A 21,172-nucleotide genomic window follows, 5' to 3' on the forward strand; every position below is an offset into this window, starting at 1 on the left:
TTTAGAATTAGGTGTGTTGGAGCTGGGAAACATCTAAGACATGCAGGGCCGTGGCCAACGAAGACCAGGGATGAGGAACACTGCTCTACAGGAGGAAGGCCTATACTGTACACCATTTAACACTGACATGAGACTATTTAAAAATGATGGAAATACATAGAATATAAAACTATATACACACCGATCAGCTCTAACATTGTGACCACTGACAGGTAAAGTGGGCAACACTTCTTGATCCAATGCAATGTTCTGCTGGGAAAACCTGCATCCTGGGACTCAACATGGATTTTACTTTGACACCTACCCAAACATTTCTGCAGAGCAATCACCACCCATACAGTATGGCAACACCGTTCCCCCAATCAGCAGCTTTCCGCAGAGGGACATCACTGAGCCTTTACAAGACACTCCGGGACACCTTCAGATGTTCTTTGACCACACCTTGCCTGGTCAGAACTATTTTGGCAGGATGAGGAGAACAATATTACAGTCATATTAACTATATTAGCCAGGTGGTCATAATGTTATGGCTGACCGATATATACATATACATATATATATATATATATATACATATACATATATATATATATGTATATATACATATACGTATATATATACACAATAAATATTTATATGAAAACTAGGAATATACATTCCAAGGTAATTTCTGTGAAATTGTTTTGTAGAGAAAAAGTTTTAAGAATGTATTGTACTTTTATTTTGATTTGTTGTTTTTTGAAAATAAAATTTTATGCTTACGTCTGGATAAAATTTCGAATTGTTTTGTTGGTTTATTTATTTCTATATTTTAATTGGGTTGCTTAAGCTTTTCTCCTTGCATATTTGTGAAAATACAACAAAAAAAAAGAACGATATTAACTCAGTTCTCTATCTGACCACATGGTGGTGCTCCAACCGCATCGCTCACTACCATCGGTGGTAAAGTGATTAGAAGGGGAAAAAAAGAGGTATTCAAAGAGTTGAAAATCCCCCTCCTAAACACATTGGCAAACATTCCCACGTTGTCTGTCTGTCCAGATCAGTTCCTCTATGCAAGGAATATAACTGTTGATCAACAAGGATGGGTAACCACCTATCCATAAGGTGACTTCATAGAGCTCATATACAGTATATGAATTAAGCTCAACATGGTTGTCCAAAACATTTAAAGTTCAACATACAGCCTGAGTATTTTCAGTCAAATATTAATCAAGCTTGGATGGGTTTTTGTTTCTATCTTTTAAAAAATGTATAAAACATGACACGATGGTAAAAATCTTGTGGTTTAAACTCATGTCAGAGTTGACAAGACATCGCCATCCCTTTGCTAAGCATGAGATCAGTTCATTGTACATCCCATTCGTTGTGTTTTATGAGCAATGCAGGCAGAAAACAAACTAACGTGTTAAATTCCCATCTGAGCTGACATGTTTTTGGACCACATTTAATCATTTGCAGAGTTGCTGGTCTCCCCTAGTGAGCTGCTTTGTTTTGGATGGTGGAGCACATAATCCCTAACCCTATGATGTAAGGGTTGTCCACACCATAGTTACAGTACGTGGGGTCTGGATGAGGGAAGCGGTGATTCTACCTCCAGTGAAGCTTTGACTAAGAGCAGAGAACTGGGGAGGACTGACAGGTTGACTCCCCACAGTGAATGATTCACGATAGCCATGATGTGAGCATTTTGTGCGTGTATCAGAATGTCTCTCCATTTTGAATGCATACAAAATATGCCCTGTAATAAGTAGGTTCATGTGTGTGAAAGAAAGTATCCATTATAGCCACTGATTCAGTTTCCCAGGCATGCAGAAAGAGTTCTTTACCTTAAACCTGTTAAGTAATAGACTTGGACCTTGTCCCAGTGGAGACACACCCAACTTGTCAACCTGTCAGTGTGAGCACAGTGTGATGAGAGACAGGTAATCACATGCCTCCTCAGCGTGTTTGCCTTATTTCACTTCAAGTATGTTATGGCACATAACCAGGAATCAAAAAAGAGCCACATGATGATACAGCAAGAGGTAACACTTTTTTTGGACACTGCTTCTGTTGAACTGGTGCTGAATGAGCAAAATGTGGACGATCAGTATACATGTTTATGGTTCAAAATCAGAAAAAAAGGGAGAGAAAAGTTCATATATGTTTAAGCCATTACAACACTGTTACCATTGCAATCCCGTATAAGCTTTTAAAATGCCCTTGCAATAAAAACTCTGAGCTGGTGATATTAAAGTAAACACCACCCAATCTCTTACCCTCGCCAGACTGTACAGAGTTCATTCTTGCCACAGACTAGACATAAATTTGGCTGATGTGCATAAGGGTTTCAGATGATTAACAGCAGGATTTCCCCAGAACTGTGTGATGACTGGTGGGGGAATTAAACACTGGATTTATCTATAACACAATCAGTCATGTATGTTCCGAAGTATTCTACATCGTCACATTTTATGTTCGAAAATGTGATCACATTCTATTAAAAACATTAAAATTCGGGACGTTAACGTGATATGAAGTTTGTGTTGCTGTGTCATTGAGTGAGTGTGACAACAGCCTAATGTAGTTAATAAATTAGAATGGATGAATGCTCATTCGAAGTAAAGGTACAGATACTTATTAACTCCGACACAGCGAAAGCTTTTCAGTACAATCTGATTGGTTGAGACAGAAGTCAGCCAACTCCTGATTGGTGATTGAGTCGGTTTAGCGTTGTCGTTCAGACGCTGCCCCGCCTCTCACACATCTGTAGCTGAGTCTCCAGCAGGCTCTACATGACAGGGTGTCGTTGAAGAGCGGAGGAGCAAACACTCAGACTTTTCAATGGTTCTCTTTCAATTTCGCAGTCATTTTCAGCCTGCCTACCGGCTATATTGGACTTTTTCTATACGCGAACTTGAGTCTGTATGGACTCAGTGAGCGGTGAAACATTTTGTCATGTTTTAAAAGAGGTTATTGATTTGGATAAAGTTTAACCCCCCCCCCACTCCGTTTGGGGGAAAGGTGAGACGAACGCGGCACCAGTTGTCCGGACTGTCTGGTTTGTTAGTGATAACGCAGTGGTTTTGATTAAGATCACTCTCTCTACCAGGAACATTATTATTTTGTTCGCAGTTATTCGCTATCCTGCGGTGAACTCTACCTATCAGCATGCCAAGCAAGTGCTGCTCTGTGTAACCAGTTCATCCAGCTCAGCGAGGAGTTTCGACGGCTTCACTAACTCCCAGGTAAACCGCTGACGAGGTTTCCGCTCCTCCAAAGTGTCCCGGTTACAGCCACTGGGCAACAATGGCTGGTTTGGGCAATGTCCACATGAAAACCCTGGAGGACCTGACACTGGATTCGGGCTACGGAGCGGGGGACTCCTGCAAATCCCTCAGCCTGTCCTCATCTAAGTCAAACTCCCAGGCCTTCATGACGGCCCCTCACAGGGGAAACTGGTGGTATTACTCCGGCTCCATGAACAGTAGGAACAACAGCTGGGACACTGTCAACACGGTTCTTCCCGAAGACCCAGAAGACATCTTCTCCAAGTGCCACCGCTTACCTGAACTGGAGGAGTTCCCCTGGACTGAAGAAGAGGTCACCAAGTTACTACGCAAAGTGGCTGAAAGTGGGAGCATTAAGTTGGGACTTACACCTGTGTTTTCCCCAGAGGCAGTGAGGCGGCTGTCCACTCTCCTCCGCAGGGCTCTCATCCGCATCTCCAGGGAGGCGCAGCGGCTCAGTGTCATGCACTGTCGCTGCACGCGTTTCGAGGTGCAAAGCGCCATGAGGCTGGTTCTCAGCTGGGCCCTGGCCGACCACTGCGTCTCTGCTACAGTCAAAGCTATCTCCATGTACTGTATGAGCGCAGGTGAGCTCCTGAGGAAAGGCAAGTCTGCTCGTTGCGGCCTCACGTTCTCCGTGGGGCGCTTCTTCCGCTGGATGGTGGACACTCGCATCTCCGTGCGCATCCACGAATACGCAGCAATTTGTCTGACTGCGTGCATGGAAGCTCTGGTTGAGGAGATAGGAGTCAGGGTGCTAATGGCAGAGAGGGGTCATTCAGGGCCGGATTCAGGGTCAGGATGCGCCCCGGTGAGCGCAGAGGCCCTGGAGGGGGTTGTAAACAATGATGCCGAGCTGTGGGGAGTCCTCCAACACTACGAGCACCTGATCTGTGGGAAGAACGCTAATGGTAAACCAGTTTGAAATGATTTTTTATTATCTGGGTAATATGTGTGTGTGTGTGGACACGGAAACATAATACTCTCACATATTGTCCTGCCTGAATGCTAGTCACAACTTTCCAGTCTCACACTCCTTGTATGGAAAAGGTGAACTGTGGCCTGCTGCTGGATAAAATAGCAGCTCTTTGTGAATGGGGGGTTGATGGATTTGCTCCTAATTTGACTTGTCAGAATTGGAAAAACAGACACATCTTGTGAACACAGAGAATATACTTTCATTGACCACATTTAGCAGAACTAAGTACTGGATTCTGTTTTGGACAGCAACATTTGATTTTGGTTTCTTCACTCTAATCAGTTACAACACCCGAGTCCTCACTTTAATTTAAAGCCCAGACAGGAGATATGTCTGCTTATATGGCTCTCTGTTTACGCCTCTCCGGCTCTTGCTATGTTGGCCACCCTCCTTTAAAAGCATCTTGTTGGATTGATCCCTTTCTCCCACCTCCATCCGCACACATCTCGCATCTCTCTAACACTTCTCTTCCAGGTTCAGCTGTGCATCCTGCTCCTGGTCCATTTGTTTCCTCCACCCCCAGATCCCTACTCAATCAACTCTTTTTTTCAGCCCTCTTTGTCAAACCCTAGCACTCTTTCCATGGCTATTTTGGCAGTCCAGCATTGAGTTGATTCACAAGCTTGTGTTGGGACAATGTAACCAGCCTTTGTTTGTGTCCAACTATCAGCTCCCTATAGGAGAGCTTTTTACTGTAGCACAATGGCCTTTTGTTGTGTGATCATGCGGCTTAGCCCAATTCAGAGTGGGAGAAAACAAATGCTGGGGAAGCACACACACAAATGCACTTTATAGACAAGAGAGAGAGAAAATGAGTAGGGATGGCCAATATTTGAAATATCACTACTGATCTATGGTAAGATGTTATCAAAAAGAAGTACTTTTCTCTGCAAATATGGCATACCTGTGAAGAATAGGCTAATGCTGCAACACTGCTAACTGTACAAAGATCTGGGATCTATGAGCATTTAAAAGATTGCATTTAAACCCATGCAGACTCATTACTGATTTCTTACATTTCACTTTCTGTTCAGCTTCCAGTTTATCTTCTCCATTAAACTTGGTAGTGAAGTGCAGTGGGCTTGCCCACTGCCATATGCTTAAGTTGGAGCTGTTTCATTGCACAAAAAGTATTAGACCAGTCCCAGTATTTAACCAGATGTCTTTTGGTTGGGTTTTCAAATGGCCTATTTTAGTGAGTTCAGTCACTGGTTCCGAGAGAGATGTGTGTGTGTAATAACAACAGCCTATTCTTCTGACCACCCGGGCTTTTTATAGACCCAATACTGTGCTGTGGAAGCCACATACCCCTCTACCACCTTACCACCTGACACTCCCCACCCTGAAAGTGGCTTTCTGCAGCCCCCACCGCTGCCCCTCCCCAGCCCCCAAGTAAAAGTGAGGATCGATTTTTACCCTCTTAAAAGCAAAATGTAGAGCTAGTATCAAACAAATTAGCAGTCTGATAAAACTCCCCTCTTTCGCTTGATTTCTCTTCGTCTTTCTAAGTCTTTCTCAGGGGGCTGGCCCACATCTGGAACTCTTTAAGTCAGAAATGACTTCTACGGCTCCAATAACAAAACTGAAAACTCCCTCCTCCCCTCCCTCGTTCTGTGCTCTCGCTCTCACAGGCTCTTTCTACCTTCTACCTTCTTTTTTTTAACTTTGCCATTATGTTCCCGTCCACTTAATCTTTATCTATTTATTTCTTCTGGTCTACTGGGAGTGCATTAAAGAAACCCGGTTGGGATGTGCCAGTATCTTATTCATTACTCATGCGCACACTCGCTTGAGCGCTTTCTCATGCACGCTGACCCTGAGACCAATTTAGCCTGCTTTGCATGTGTTCATATAGCTTCAAAGCATAGATTGAACTCAATGCACAATACCACTGCACAGAGGAATCCATTTGTCATTCATTTCTCAAGGAAACATGAGTGAGCTCTTCCTGGTATGGTTTGGACTGATTGTACTGTCAAGCATATTTAAGTGCAGAGTAGTAGCTTTACTAATGGACACTGGAAGTAGTTCTGAAATGATTGATCTTTATGAATTGCACGCAGATGTCTGTTAATATCCGGTCTGGATGACAGGACAACTTTCCATGCGTATCTTCATTTGAGTATTCACAGGGCTTTTTAAAGCTCTTCTCACACCTTTCCTATATTTGTTTGCTGATGCTGTTCAAGCAATAGTGCAATATTTAATTATGTAAATGATTGTTTAGTTTAGCTCTTGAGCATCACTCTTAAGTGCATGACATTCACTCATGTTAGAACAGTGTTGTTGCAAAATCTCTTCTGTGACATTGATTTGAATTACTGAATGGACTGAAAATAATATAGCTGGATGGTTAAATGCAGATATGATCCAGGACTAACACAAAGCAAGACCAGTTTTTCTGCTCCAGCTCTGTAGAGGTTGTAAACAGGCTACTTGTAATGGGCTTAGGGTGCACTGAGAAAACATATGATTTGCTGCTCAGTACTTCCCTAAATATGTATTTAGCCCAGAAAGAGGCGTGGGAACAGTGGGCAGAAAGATGCAGGGAGAGCAGCCCAGCACTGTGGTCACACAGATGGGGAAAGCAGCACTCTAAAAAATACACTCCCTATTCCACAAATGTGGAGCAAGATCAAATGCAGTTTTGGAAAATATATGCTGCAGAAGGCATGCTGCAGATTTCCTCTGATATAAAAAAAAAAACAAGCTTAAATCTGTGAAAATCCTTAGCTGGCAAATGTTTAAAAAGTTAAGACAATAACACTTATGGCTTTAGTGGATAATTAGGGTTAATCCTCCTCTTGACAGTACAGCTTGTGTTTGTGGTTGCGTGTGTGACAGTGTTATATGGGGGTGCATGTATCACCCCAGGCTACACATACACACAGTGATGGTCCGTGTCACTGTTTGCATTGGCTTCTTGTCTGGTCCCAGCTGTAAAAACAGTGACCCATCAGAGTGCTGGTGCGCACATGTGTTTGAATGTGCTCATCTGTGGGAGCTTACGTTTGTTTTTACGGGTAGTGGCCATTCCTGTGTAACCATGAGTAATGGTTTCACTGATATGACACCACAAAGGATTTGTCTGGTTATGATAAAGACAACAACATAGGGACAGCTTGTTTGTCATCTGTCTGTGAAGTTATTGGAAATCAAGTCAGTAACTATTTTAACAGAGTTTTAGCTTCTCGTTTGAGTATCTGGTAATTACTTGGACTTCCAGCAACGCTCCCCCGATTACATTACCGCAGCATGAGTCATGCCTCTGTAGAATAAAGCCCTGATAGTGAGGAAGCAAATTGAGATGCAGATGACGGTCAAGAGATATAAATGGAGGCATAGGAATAGCAACTGTAAACTTTAAAACATGCATGCCTTTGGATATTGATAGTCCCTGATCGCTGTTGGAAAGCAGAGAACAGAAGAAGTCCGAAAGATATTAAAGTTCTTTGGCTTGTTGGTGCTGAAAAAGTGCTATAGGTGTGGCAAATGGATGACTACAGAGCCACGGTTGTGGTTCCTAAAGGAATCTGTCCTGCTTGATGGGTTGCATCCCAAGTAGCTAATGCAGGAAGCAGAAGGATTGGCTGGAAGATGGTTGGAATCTTGGATAAGGTCAGTGCATTAAAGGAGCTACAGTGCATCACGTTGTCCAACTATAAAATGCGGCTTATGGAACAAAGTGCCGGTGTCTGTCTGTGTGTCAGATGCTACAGGGCAGCAGTAGACATTGTAGCTCTATTAGCAAGTGTTCAATCAGACGCCCTAATAGCAATGATATCGGAATTGTCAGTATTGCTCGTCACTGAATGCACTTCATATATTTGTTTTGACCACTTTATTTTCTACACAGTAGAAAAGAAGCAAGTGCAAATGCATTTGTCTGTATCAACAAGAAAATGAACTTTTGAGCAGATAAATGAACACAAATTTAACTACTAGTGTTAGCATATAACAGGATTAATGTATGATTAAAAAAAGTTGCCATTATTTCTTGAAGGGAAAAGAGTTAATGACTTGACTTTTATCTTCCCAGATGTGCGGTTGAACTTCCGTTCAAAGATTGGGAGATAATAGGAAAAGTCTGCTCAGACCATATTATTACTCACAACATTGATGATTGAAAGCTGATTAAGAGGAAGGCTCTTACTTGCTGGTATTGAAAGTCATTACAAAGCGATTTGGACTGCTGTTACACGCTCCGCTCCTTGAACTTGGAGTGGATGTTGGTGTTGAAGAGAAGAGAGCATCTATTGTTGATTCTGGATATTTTAAATTGAAACTTCTGCGCTTTGTCTAAGTCAGTTGATGTAATGTACTCAATGTGTGGCTCAGAGCCAAGAACATGATCAGTTTCTCTTTCCAAATCCTTAACTATGTTGTGCAAATATGTGCCATAATTTGAGAAAAGAAAAAAGAGACAGCGAGAGACAAATAATATTCCATTCAGACTTTGCTTTTAAACAGCTCACATATCTCACAAAGGGCACAAGTCTTTGAATTAACCAGGAGTTTCACTACTCCTTTCTGTGGAAAATCCATGCCAAAAATCGTTGTTGCTTGTGAGCAATTCATTGTCATGTATCAGGTTCTCAGCATTTGTGCTCCAGCAAAACTGAAGCCAGCCACTTTAGCTGATACAGAGCCATTTTGTGGGTAATTCGGTTGTAATATTTAATTACACACAAACAGATCAGATAGGATGACAGGGTGTGCACAGGGAGAGGGACACCAGGAAGTGTGTAGTTTAATTAGAAACAGATTTGTGTAACCAAGGATTAGATTTAATTTGGTGAAATCTGTTTCAGTCAACTGACCTAGTCTGAGCCAAATTTCTGCAGCAGAGGAAGAGTTTGTGTCTGTGTGCAGGACTGCTCCCATGAATGCATGTATGTGTGCTAAAGGAAGGGCTGTGATCACTTCAGCCAGCGCTGAAAAAAGGGACACAGCTTCTTTTGGATGTTCTTCAGCCAAGCAAGGAAAGTGTGTTTTTCTCTTTTCCTCCTTTTAAGTCTAAGCTGTTGTTTTTGTAAACTAACTGAAATAGAGAGCTTTTTGTGATGCTCTCACTGACCTCTTTGTCCAGCAGAGTCAGAGAGCAGTTTGACGAGACTGAATGGCTAAGCTCAGATATATTGCCCTGGAAAAACAAACATGCCTGTTTGTAGGCTAGCTGTCGTGCACATAAGTCTATCCTCCTTGATTTTATTAGAGCCTTTCAGTCCGTACATTATATTCAGCTCAATATGCCATGATCCAGATGCCAGGAAGACTCTGACTATCTATTTTACCGTCACTTCTAAATGGTACTAAACAAAACTTAAAACTGAAAATGCCATCTGCAAACAAAGATTCCCATTGATCTAATGCATTAGATAATTTAAGAACGTAAACAGATGCTTTATGGCACCCCATCGAAGACTTTCATTCCGACTTCTCTATTGCTGAACATCTCACAGTTTGATTTCAGAACCAAAAGTCCCTTGAATAAATCAGATCAGTAGAAATATCTCCTTACTCCTTATAGATACAAATTTTCCAGTGGAAAGAAAGGTAAACTCAAAAGGAGTGAGAAGTAAAAGTACCAGCGAGATTTGTGACAAGCATGTTGTAGGTAAGTGTGCCAGATTCAGTAGGCAAAGGGCCCATAAAGGCTCCTTAACCAGTTTTGCGCCTGTCATAAGTAGGCCATTCCACTCTTTGACTTTCTTTTTCCTCCATAGTTTTGCTTTGATGTTGTTCTGTCTTTCTCCTCGGACTGTGATGGTATCAGTGCTTTTGAAAGTGACTGTGTGTGCGTCTGTGTGTGTTGTTCTGAGTTGGTCTTTTCTGGCAGCACGGTTGATTGGGGCCTGACTGTGTAACAATTAATACGAGCAAACTTTCAGAGGAACAAATGGTGACAGGGGCTGCCTGGTTCCATTTGACTTGACACAAGGAGATGCAGCTCTCTTTGGAAAAAGAGCAAAAGAAAGCGAGAGTTCTGCCTTTATTTATTTATTTATTTACTTTTCTTTAAAAAGCCATTTGACTTTGGCAGAAATGGACACAGTGTGCCATGAACAGGGGTAATATTCAGTGTCTTGTTTTTTGGTCTTCCTCTACACTCCCTCTCCTCTCAGCTGTCTTGTGTCTGTTTGTCAGACAGTGGAATGCGTTTGTTTGTGCGTCGAGCCTCCAGCTTCATCAGCAACAACACGTATGTAAACACAGCGACTCAGCAGCTTGTTTTAACCACTTTCTGTCCACATCACAGGGCATACCCCCCCTCCTCCGAGTTGTTCTGTTGGCCAGATCGTTGTGGGTTGAAGTAATATAAAACTGCTGTGATCTGAGTGTTTCTGTTGCATTTTATCCAATCTGGTCATCTTATATTTGACCTCAATAACACATCATAAGACTCCCTCAGACCTCTTTAAACTTACTGCATTTTATCTGCTGTTATGCTTTTGTAGAAGCTTATTCCTACCCCCACACTGATTACAATCTCCTTCTAGCCCACACCCATGGAACTATGTCTGCTCATCTGTTGTCCTGTGTGCTTTTCTCTTTTCTTCCCTTCTCGTACTTGCCAGCACACACACTCCTCCGGTGTATTTTGCAGCTCTATTCTTCAAGATCACGCTTTTTCATTTGCAATCCTGCAACCAGTGCCACCTTCTAAAACCATCACCTGTTGGGTCAGGGTCATCCATAAAGGCACGTGGTGATTAAAAGAGCCACAGCAGCACACACAGCATATTTAGAGCTAAACCGTTTAAAGCAAGGCTTCCTGGAATTCCCTTGTGGTTAGTGGAGGGAAGGAGCACATTTAGACGGCCATTTGGAGAACACATGTGGGCACAGGAAAACAGGCTCCATTAGGACAGACACACTCTGCCAGTCTTTAGTCGCTTTCTGTCGACAGTATCTGCAGTGCATGTCCACCACATGTGGACTCCTTCCTGAAACTAAAATAAACAGTTCAGCCCCCGGAGGAAACCAGAAGAAGATGTGTATTTTTAGGGAGAGTTGATAACAAAACACATTTGGCAAAATGGAGGTGTTACTTCAAGAAGACGATTTAACAATAAGGTGTGCGTGAACATAACTGTTATGAACATAAACACTGTGTCCTTTGAAAATGATGAGGATTGTGTTTAGGTCTGCGTTTAAGGCTTGACTGCCTGTGTGCAGGCTATGGCTTCTGCTGTGAGAAGAAAATCTCTCAGAAAGTTTCTTTCTGTGCTTATCTGTGCTGTGTCCAAATTTGTTTGTATTTTGATGTGTTCTGCGAATTAGTGGCCTCTGTCTATTCAGCCGCATCTGCTCTGTCTCTCTCTGTTGGCCGTGCTCTCTGCCTCAATCAGTGGCTGTGTTGGCCATCTGTGTGTCACTTCAGGGTCACGACAGTGCTGGACATAATACACCCCAGCGATGGTCGCCAAGTTTCCTCCTCAGCACTCATATAATCTGCCTATTGAGCTTGAAATGGTTTGAGAGAGAAGATAGACTAAGGAATAGTGTGGTATGTGGTGGAATTTCACACAGATGAAAGGATGCCTTGTTAAATGGTATTCAGAGGGATGGAACTTTTTATTTGAACTTGCTTATACTTGTGAAGATGGGGCTTCTCTCTAGAAGATGGATGTCTGTAGTTTATTTTTTTCCACTCAAGCTGATAAGTGTGGCTTGTGTTTACAATTAAGGGAATATGAGTTGGTTCGTTATTATCCTGTGCTTGTTGTGCCTTTGTAAATGCATATAAGTCTAACTAATGTCTTGTTTTGATTGCTGGTGAAAGCCTGCTCATATTAGTATAGCTCTTCTCCCTTTTACTGCCTCCAAGAACTCCCTCACTTTAGAGAACAGGATTTGGATCTTACAGTAACATTTGCTGTCTGGCAGGGTTGCTGTTGCATTTGTTCACCATTTTAACCAAAATTGGAATGCTGGAGGGAACCACCTCTGATTTGAGGAACACCATCGCTGTATCCTGGCCTGAGATAGACTTGGTTATGTGAGACTATGCACATGGAGGCTGCAGAGGAAGTCAGTCAGACAGCAGTTAAACAGAGCACGACTTTGGTCAAAGCACCCTTCAATGCTCTCCCCTCCTGTCCATTTCTAAAAGCTACAGCCTCTAAAAACGATCACAACATGTTGATTAGTATATCAAACCGGACTTAGTGTAACTGTGTGTAAGCCTAAGAGATTATTTAATATGTTAATATTTGCTCAACCCGCATGTGTTAGTAGACACTAGTGTTACTCATTTAGGCTCGACTGAACAAGTATTCTCATTATTTTCCATGTGCTTTACATTAGGTAGGAGTCCATATACTGTGCATGTGTCTATGTGTCAGTGCTCTGGTCTTTTGGTGCTTCTGTTAGAGGAACTTCTGTTAAGCAACTCTCAAAGGCAGCCTAACTGTAGTTGAATATAAAACGTAGGACCCACCCATCAATTTACTCACAGAAGTCAAGAAATAAGAAGTTGCTAATCCTGAAAAGTCAAACATTTTCCATTGAGCAAATGTACAAACAGTTAAATGCTTTTTTTGGTAAGGAATGTCCCAACTTGTAAAGTCCCTTTCGTAAGGATCCTTTAAACATTCCAGTTAAGTGAGGAGGAGGTGATTGTGCATCTGCAGGATTGAGTTGAAAGGGGGAAACTTAAAGTTTTCAATGTGGATGCCTGAAGAGCAGCGCATCATCAAACATGCAACACACACTCAGACAGTCACTCCCAGCCAAAGTGAGGAGTGTGAGCAGCCTGTAGTCATCCAAATGCTTTTACACCATCACTACAACAAAATCATGTTACTATCTCATGTTGTCTGCATACAGCATCCAAAGTACAGGCAATAATGCGATGCCTGGGAAACAATGGAGTGGAGCATGTACGTATGACAGCTGACCGTGAGGCACATGTGTACACAGGGGGGGGGGGGGGGGGGGGGGGGGGGGGGGTGATGATTCTCTGTGACTCTGATAAGATTGTGTCTCTATCCTGCTGCCTGAATAGACAAAGATAACAAACAGAACATACTTGCATGCTTACACAAAGATATCAAAAACACTTGTGATTGCCACTTATCAAAGTCTCACAGTTTTTTTTCCCATGATTTGCTTGTGACAGCAAGTACTTGCTAACTTCATTAGGATGCCTGTGATATCTGATGTGTTTCAGAATCAGAAAAGCAGAAAGGAAGCATGGATTTTTACACACAATATGTCAAATGGATAACATTTCCAGCCCCATGCCGGGAAAGACAAACCTTAGCTGAGCCTTATTCTAACCCTGTGAAAACCTCCCTAGAGCTTTTTCTTTCTCTCCCTCCCTTACTTTTCCTCTTTTACTCTTTGCTTCACATATATCTGCTGCTCCCTGTTTTCTGCACAGGGGTCTTGAAATGTCATTATCAAATCCTACAGAGGGAAGCACAAAGAAACCAGTCACAAAATAATTTCTACATGTGGGTAAATGACGAGAGTTTTGTATGAGGCCTTGAATTTATCACAGTTTTGCTTGAAACACACTATAACCTTTACAAGGGTTTTGGTCAATAATTTGTGTGTTTTCAAATTTCAAAATTGTTTTCAAATTATTAAATTATTTTAGAATAAGTCTATACTGGGTGCTAATATTAGGGCTTATGTCTCCACTGTAGCAGAAAAATGCAGTAAGGGAATGGCATGAGTGAGGGAAAAGCAAAGAGGGAAAAAAAACACAGAGGAAGAGATGAACCTGCCTTGCGGTTCTTGGCTCCCATGCACTGCTGCTCTAAAGGCCATAATTTCCCATTTGACCAACTTGTGTTCGTAACTAGAAAGAGATGAGGTCAGCAGTTAGCTGGCTAATAGAGTGAGGTCAAGTACATGCTTTGACTTGGGAATTTCTTCATCTATTTTGCTAACATTTTCTGTCTCTTCACCTCAGCTATTTTTGATGAGTTTATGCATACAAGCAAGGGGGTTTAAGTGCCACCACGGTCTGAAAAATGAATTAGGAAAAAAGACTCATCTCCCCCCTCTGCCACCTATCTTCCAAATAATCTTTTTTTTTCCCCATCTCCTTCATTTTGGCTGTCTCGGTAGTAGTCTTTCAGTCTATCTTGCCAGGTCTCCACTGGCCAAAGATCAGCCAGAGATTTCACATACAGGTCTGCTGTTGCAGTCAGAATCCTGAGAACCTGCTGCTCAAATATGATGGCTGCAGAAAGCATTAATATATCCAGGAGGCTAGATTTTAAATATGTGCTTTATATATATCTCTGGCTGTGCATCCAATTGTTGGGATTACAGCTAGGGAGGCTTTTGCTGTGGGACCAGAGATATCTTTTTTATATTATATTTCCCTCTTGAAATATCATCACTTTACGCAGAACTACTTTTCTTTATACGATATTCCCAGTTTGTTCTCGTCATTGCTTTTGTGTATGCTATTTTCTTCCCATATTTCTTACAAGTGGCAAAAGATAAAACAGAGCTAATTATCACCCTGCTGTTTGTTAAAGCCCTTTGGAGACTTCAGGGGCTGAAATCGGAGAATGGGAGTTGTGAAGTGTAGGAAGTGTGCTGCTTATTGCTTTGGGTAGTCTAAACCCCAACCCTGAACACTTGGCAAGCAGTTGAATGAAATGTCTCATGAGCCTCCCCTCTTTTCTGTCTAGCCTTTTGTGGTTATGGGGGTTCCCGAGTTAGCAAACCAGAGGTTGTTTTTTGGTTTGGAATGGGACAGAAAGTACAATAACTGGAATAAGAAGTTAAAAAGATTAAAAGGTGAACTGTGATGCAGAATGGAGACCAGGCAAACAAGACACAGATACGGGAGGTAGTGGATGATGAAGATGGACAGGGCCCGCACACATGCTCAGCTGTCATTATCACACCCAGACAGACTCTACAGTGGGAAAAGGAGAAAACAGATTTGTCTCTGTTTGTTTGTATAGGCACTGTGTCACTGTGTGTGCAAGAATAGTCATGTCTCCCAAAAGGTTACACACAAACATTCCTTTAAACAGCTCACACACCCACGCACGCGCCCACAAACCATCTCTTCTTAAAGTGTCTCTGGCTGCTGGACCGTCTGGGCTCTACGGTATATGTAGAGGGGTTCGTGTGTTTTTGTGTGTGTGCTCAGGATGTGGTTAGCACCTCTCACTAGTCATGATTTACTAACAATACCACGGTGGTTAGAGTCCAACACTCAGCACATATTACAACTCTGAGTAGGTTTACTGTACAACAATCTGGAAACTTTTCCATCAGGCTCACATTTTGTTCACATGGTAGCATCCAATGCGTGAGTGTCATTCATGTTGATTTATCATTTGTTTCCTGCCAGACTAGGTTTTATTAATTTCTGAAAAGAACTCATAATATACAATGCGGCCAGTCTGAAATTTATGGGTGCCGGAATGTGAGTTTCTGTGTTTGTGTTTGTAAGAAATGGCAGCTATTATTTAACCATTGTGGCTTTGGTTAGCACCATGGGAATGTAAGCTTAAGTGAAGTGACTGAGTTCTCTGCACTGTTCAGGAAGAAATGCATTAAAACACACACACATGCTTATGCACATACATGTACACTATCCACTCAAAGGTTGAATTGCCCTTGGCTTTTACTTTGTTTTCTCTTCTTTAAATGCTCTGTCTGTTAAAGTGATCTGGTTACAGTTAAAGGAAATGTGATGGAATGAAAGTGGTTTGAGTTTGAGAAAGGCAACAGTCATTCTATACTCATTTAGGTGATATCTCACATGTCAGTGATCTTTGTCTTTTTTCCATCTGCTGTTCTTTGAGAAGAGAGTTTCAGTGGGTGGTCCACAGAGACCCGTGGATCAGAAGCCTCTTATGACCTGCATAATACACCAACATGTACACACGGCGGAGCAATCATGGATAGACACATTAAAACAGTCTAGAGAGATTAAATCTGTCAGATGTTGCTGAGATGACCTTATAAAGTATTAAAATGACACACACTGAGACAAGCTTGTCTCTAGCACCTGCAGAGGCAACAGCTGGGAACACACCACGGCAACAAATACTGCCCCTTGTGCATATGCTCACACATTCTCACCTCCTGCAACTTTATTTGCGTTGCTGCTGAGCTTGTGACTCAGGAATGTGAGAGCAGGTGCCCCATGTGGAGATGAAGCAGACACTCATCATGCCATGTGTGAGGTGTTTTTAATAAAGTTCCAACGCTGTTATAGTTGTTGTGTTAGAAGCACAAGATTTCAACAGTAGTGATTGGATTTGATGTGCAGTTGGGATTAAGGTGCATAACTTTAAATCTGATTTTCATAAGATGCACACTAAAGTCAGAACATTCTGATGCAAAACTAAAATCAAAGTGTGTGTCAGGAATAAATTTAGAGACACTTAATTTCATTGCTTTCCATATCCTGAGCTGGAAAAGAAAAGATTGATGTGGCATGCAAGAACACATTTTCTAACAAACATTCACCGCTTGCTGCTTTGGAGGAAAGTATAGAACGATAATTTAATCTTGTGTGCATCTGTGCATTGAGGTACAGTGGGCAGACTTCTGAGAACACGTAAACACAAAGACCAGTTTATTTTAGGCGCTTTCGAGACAAAAAAAAAGAGAAAATATATGCAAAGGAAAATGGTAAAAAAAAAGTGGTTTCTGAAATAAATACCACTCTGTGTCATTATATTGCCACTATTTAAACCAAATCAGTCTGTCAGCCCCCTACTTCAGCACCATTGTACCATAGATATCTATGTGCACTTTTGTGGTGACGATGCAGACACAATAAGGCTTTGTTTGACTTTTTAAGTGCTGACCACCACATGAGAACTCATGGCCATAGAAGGGGCGGCCTGAATGTGTCTTTGTGCCCTTAAGTGTTGCTTTGGGGGTCAAGCGATAAAGAGATGCTATAACTGCATAAGAGGATGGTTCTTTTTTAGCAGAATTCTTTTGAAATATAGTTACTCCCTCTGTCCATTGCATGTGCGTATGTGTTGGGGGAGGCGGGGGATGGGGTCAGATGTGAGCTGTAAACCCCTGTGGGTGTCAGATTGGTCCTACAGCCACTTGAATGAGGTGACTGGTGTAGTTAAAGGTATTTTACTGCCTCCTGCTAAAGAGGAGGACCTCTTGACACACCCTTCAGGTCACCAACACGCCCAGGTCAAACAGACACTTGGAATATTTAGAGCCGTGATGTGCTCTCATGCTGCCACCTACGAGACTGACACATGGCCACATGATTTGTGCTTTCGATGACACCTCAGGCCTCAGCGATTACCATTATTTCAGTCTGTTCTGATATGTGTGTGGCCATACTGCACCCATAAAATTTATCAGAATGACACTGCATGTCTGAGGTTGGGTGGTCCGTTGATTTATTTCTAGTAGGTGGCTTCTACACGTGTTCCATCAGTGACATTGATTTCTTGACTAATTGGATGAGTTGCTCTGCCCACTCTTAACATCCAGTTTTATGGCCATTACGCGTCCACTCCCAGTATCGAACTTTTCTTCAGTCTTCCACAGTGAAGACAGTTGTTGTCAACAATGGCTTGGACAAGAGTAGAGTCAGGCAGATGTAAGTGGGCCAGCCCTCCTCATTACTGCTCACAAAGTACTGCAGGCCATCTGAAACAGACCCACTTCCCTTCATCATGCTGCTGCGAAATGATGCTGAGTTACAATAAAGCGCACTGATCCCCCTTATTTATCATACTCTCTGCAGGTTGTAATGGGATGGAATGAACGTGCAGGTTATTCTTTCTTAATGCAGATTTAATTGGAATGTGATGGTAGCAGGGAGGTTAATGCAGCATTACTCTTACTCTGTCTCTAAAAGACAGCATAGCTTCTATTTTATATGAAGCTGACGGTGCAGGTTTTGATCACTTTAACTAAAGTGTATGTAGCTGGAAATGGAAAGAAGGCAAGTGCATTTAGGTTCTTACACCTTTGCTTGAAGAATTCAATTTTGTGCTGCTTCATACATTTCCATTGGTAGATTGCTTTTTTCATTTATTAAACAGCTGTTGCTTGTTACTGCTCGATCTAGCATGCAAACATGTAATCATTTCATGAATTATGGTGCAGTGTCATACAACTAGAATATAGTTGTATGACACTGCACCTGTATAGACATCTTCGAGCAACTTAGTACCGTAATACAAATACTACTAAGCCTAAACTCACTGTATAGTATTTACTCAAGCTTTCGATCATTTAAGTTGATTTTTCTCTTATTATATCAGACATTGTACTTAAAACTTATTTTCTTGGTTTTACTTTTGTTATTTTTTATGTAAAAGTGTGTCCAAATATTTAGTTTGCGAGTGATAAAGAAGGAGGGATGGTTCCCAAAAGTAGAGGAGAAGCGGCTGAAAGTGTGAGTGGATCACTAATCCTAATCAGAATCTATTCACCACCACCACCCTTATTTTTTCCAGTTTGACTCACCGCTCTGCGTCATTATTTTGCTCCCTACCCAGCCCAACCCGGAATGTTAATCAGCAGAAAGCTGCTTTAGATTTACAAGGGGTAAGTTGGATCCAGTCTTTGAAATGTCAGATTTTTTTTGTCCCTTTGTCAAAACCGCTAGTTAGACTGTGAGAACCATGCAGAAGCAGTTGAGTTTTTTTTGTTTTGTTTTTACCACCTTGAACAGAGATTTTCTGCTCTGGGTACATTTCCCTGAACATTTTGAAAGAAAATCTGTGCTGTGGACGTCACACAGTGATGGGAAGGGCGTTGTATGACACTCTGTGAATGTTCACTTTTCTGTGTAAAAGAAGAATTAAGTACGAGAAAGAAGTGTGATCACAAGCTCAATCTGATAAGTAATTTGTGAGTCACAAAATGTTTTTTATAGATATTTGTCAGGGGTTGAAGTGATAATGGAACAGCATCTGACATCAAACTCAGGTATCTCATGGTGTCTTGACATTGTTGAACTCATTGTGTCTATTTAAGGATGTTGATCAGTGATACAATCAGAGCAAAGCTGTATGCAAACATAATCAGTATGCAGGTCAAGTCTTTCAGAAGAGCTGAACAGTGGATGAGCCATGTTTGGAAATTCCATTTTGTAATATTGTGTGAATGAATGAGCAGGGACTGATAACTCAAAACTTGTGAATTTGTTCTACCAGACCCCCAAACTTGTGTGGTTTCTAACATCCATCATAACTTTACTCAGTTTTCCATTTCTGGGCAGAAAAACTGTGTTTCACCTTTGTCATTGTGTGTGTTAGCATGTGTTTCTGTGAACGGAGTCACTCTAGAGTTCAGCTTCAGACCATTGCTCAATGGGCATGTTGTCTGCCATCCAAACTGACTGGTTCTCTGTTCTCAATCCTGGTTTCCAGCTGAGTGAAAACGAGCTGATCACACAGACCGAAAGAGAGCAATTAATGTGAACACACACTCATATAAATGCACGCACACACACTTTATACTTCTTCGCCCTGCCTGCTGCCCAATAGTGCTGTTTGTTGAGAGCTGAATAAAGGGGTAGCTTGTTCTTTAAAGAGAGGTTAACTGTTTTTGTTTGAAATGGGCAAATAAAGCAGCCCTTGATTTTCTCCAGCCAGTAATGTCTATTTTAGTAAGAACACATTTAGCTGTTGGTAGTTTTCAAAGTGACAATAATTAGAATTGTTCTCTAAACTAAAGTTAGCTTCCTTTTTGTTTTTGTCAAGCCCTTCTTCTGCTGGCAGTGTTTGGGTTTGTGACATCATCGCTCAATAGTAAAAGTGGATTTTATTATGAGAAGGCGGAGTTGAGGTCAGATGTTTATGTGGATGTATTATTGCAGTGTGTGTGAGTGTGTGTGTGTATAATAGCTGTCATCCTGTGTCATTAGAGAAACAAAATGAGCCTCCATTTACAGTATAGCATATTTCCAGTCCCAGTACTGTACAATAAGACATGGGCCTATAAAACTAGTCATCCTGTAATAGATCCATATAGTTCCTTTGCTGCTTACTATATGAAGTGATGGCACATATGGAACAAGGCAGTCTTGAATAAGACTAGATAGCCACAGGCACCACAATTAGGCTGGAATGTAAAATGTAAAATATGATTAGAGAGAAAAGAGAGAAGATAAGGAGAGAAAGTTGTTTAGGATTATGAGTAGATGTGTAGAGCTTATGGTGAGATTTTTTTTCCTGTGCTGTGGAAAACCAAAGCCCCCCCCCCAACCCTACAGCTCCTAATTGGGGTGTTTTGGCAGACCACATTTACAGCTCCACAGTCACATTGTTGTGCTGTTGGAACCACTGACAGTGGTTTATGTTCATGACATTGAGTACCTCAGATTTACTGAGGACCATTTTACAAGACACATCTTTTCTTCATCTTGCTGGATTTTCAGCTAGCTTGTAGCTCATGTTTTCATTGTAAGATTTGTTACAAAACAAAACTAGAACAGATAGAAGACTCACAAAATGTAACTAGAATTTCAGCATGTCTTGGAAGATTAAGATCAAAACTTTGTGTTTTTGCACTCTGGGATTTTGGACAGACCTCTTCTGGCCCAGTTATAATTGGGCCAGACAGCTGCATACACCATGACCCTATGGTTGTTCTCTATGATCTTTTCTGCTTTTAGGTCCTCGTACTAGCAGATTAGCATTTCCAGAAAGAGATATTCCAACCATGTGACTACGAATCAAATTTGCATTCATAGCAAGCTGCCAAAGATGCCGTCTTTCACTGAGAGCTTCTCACACACCCTGTCAAGAGCACGTCTACATTTCTCACGCACTGGAGAATGCACCAAGCACAAGAAAGTCAACAGTAAAACTATGCAAACATCTACTTTAATGTCAGTGTCAAATGTTAGATCTAAATGTCAGGCTCTTCGTTTTTATGCAGAAGACCTATTCACAAGCCAAATGTCCAGCAGTAATTCATGACAGCAGTTTGATCA

At 41.7% G+C, this 21,172-nt stretch overlaps 1 protein-coding gene across 1 annotated transcript in view; it reads left to right on the top strand.

The window, feature by feature from the left end:
- Positions 1-2,770: 2,770 nt before the first annotated feature.
- Positions 2,771-21,172, top strand: part of abtb2b (ankyrin repeat and BTB (POZ) domain containing 2b) — a 39,440-nt gene continuing 21,038 nt past the window's right edge. Inside the window, exon 1 of the mRNA XM_072385495.1 lies at positions 2,771-4,183. Coding sequence (XP_072241596.1) covers positions 3,292-4,183 — 892 coding nt within the window. The 5' untranslated portion in view covers positions 2,771-3,291. The remainder of the gene's footprint in view (positions 4,184-21,172) is intronic.

This window comes from Leuresthes tenuis, unplaced genomic scaffold (genome assembly GCF_036924035.1).
Source record: "Leuresthes tenuis unplaced genomic scaffold, fLeuTen1.0.hap1 SCAF_5, whole genome shotgun sequence".
NCBI lineage: Eukaryota > Metazoa > Chordata > Actinopteri > Atheriniformes > Atherinopsidae > Leuresthes > Leuresthes tenuis.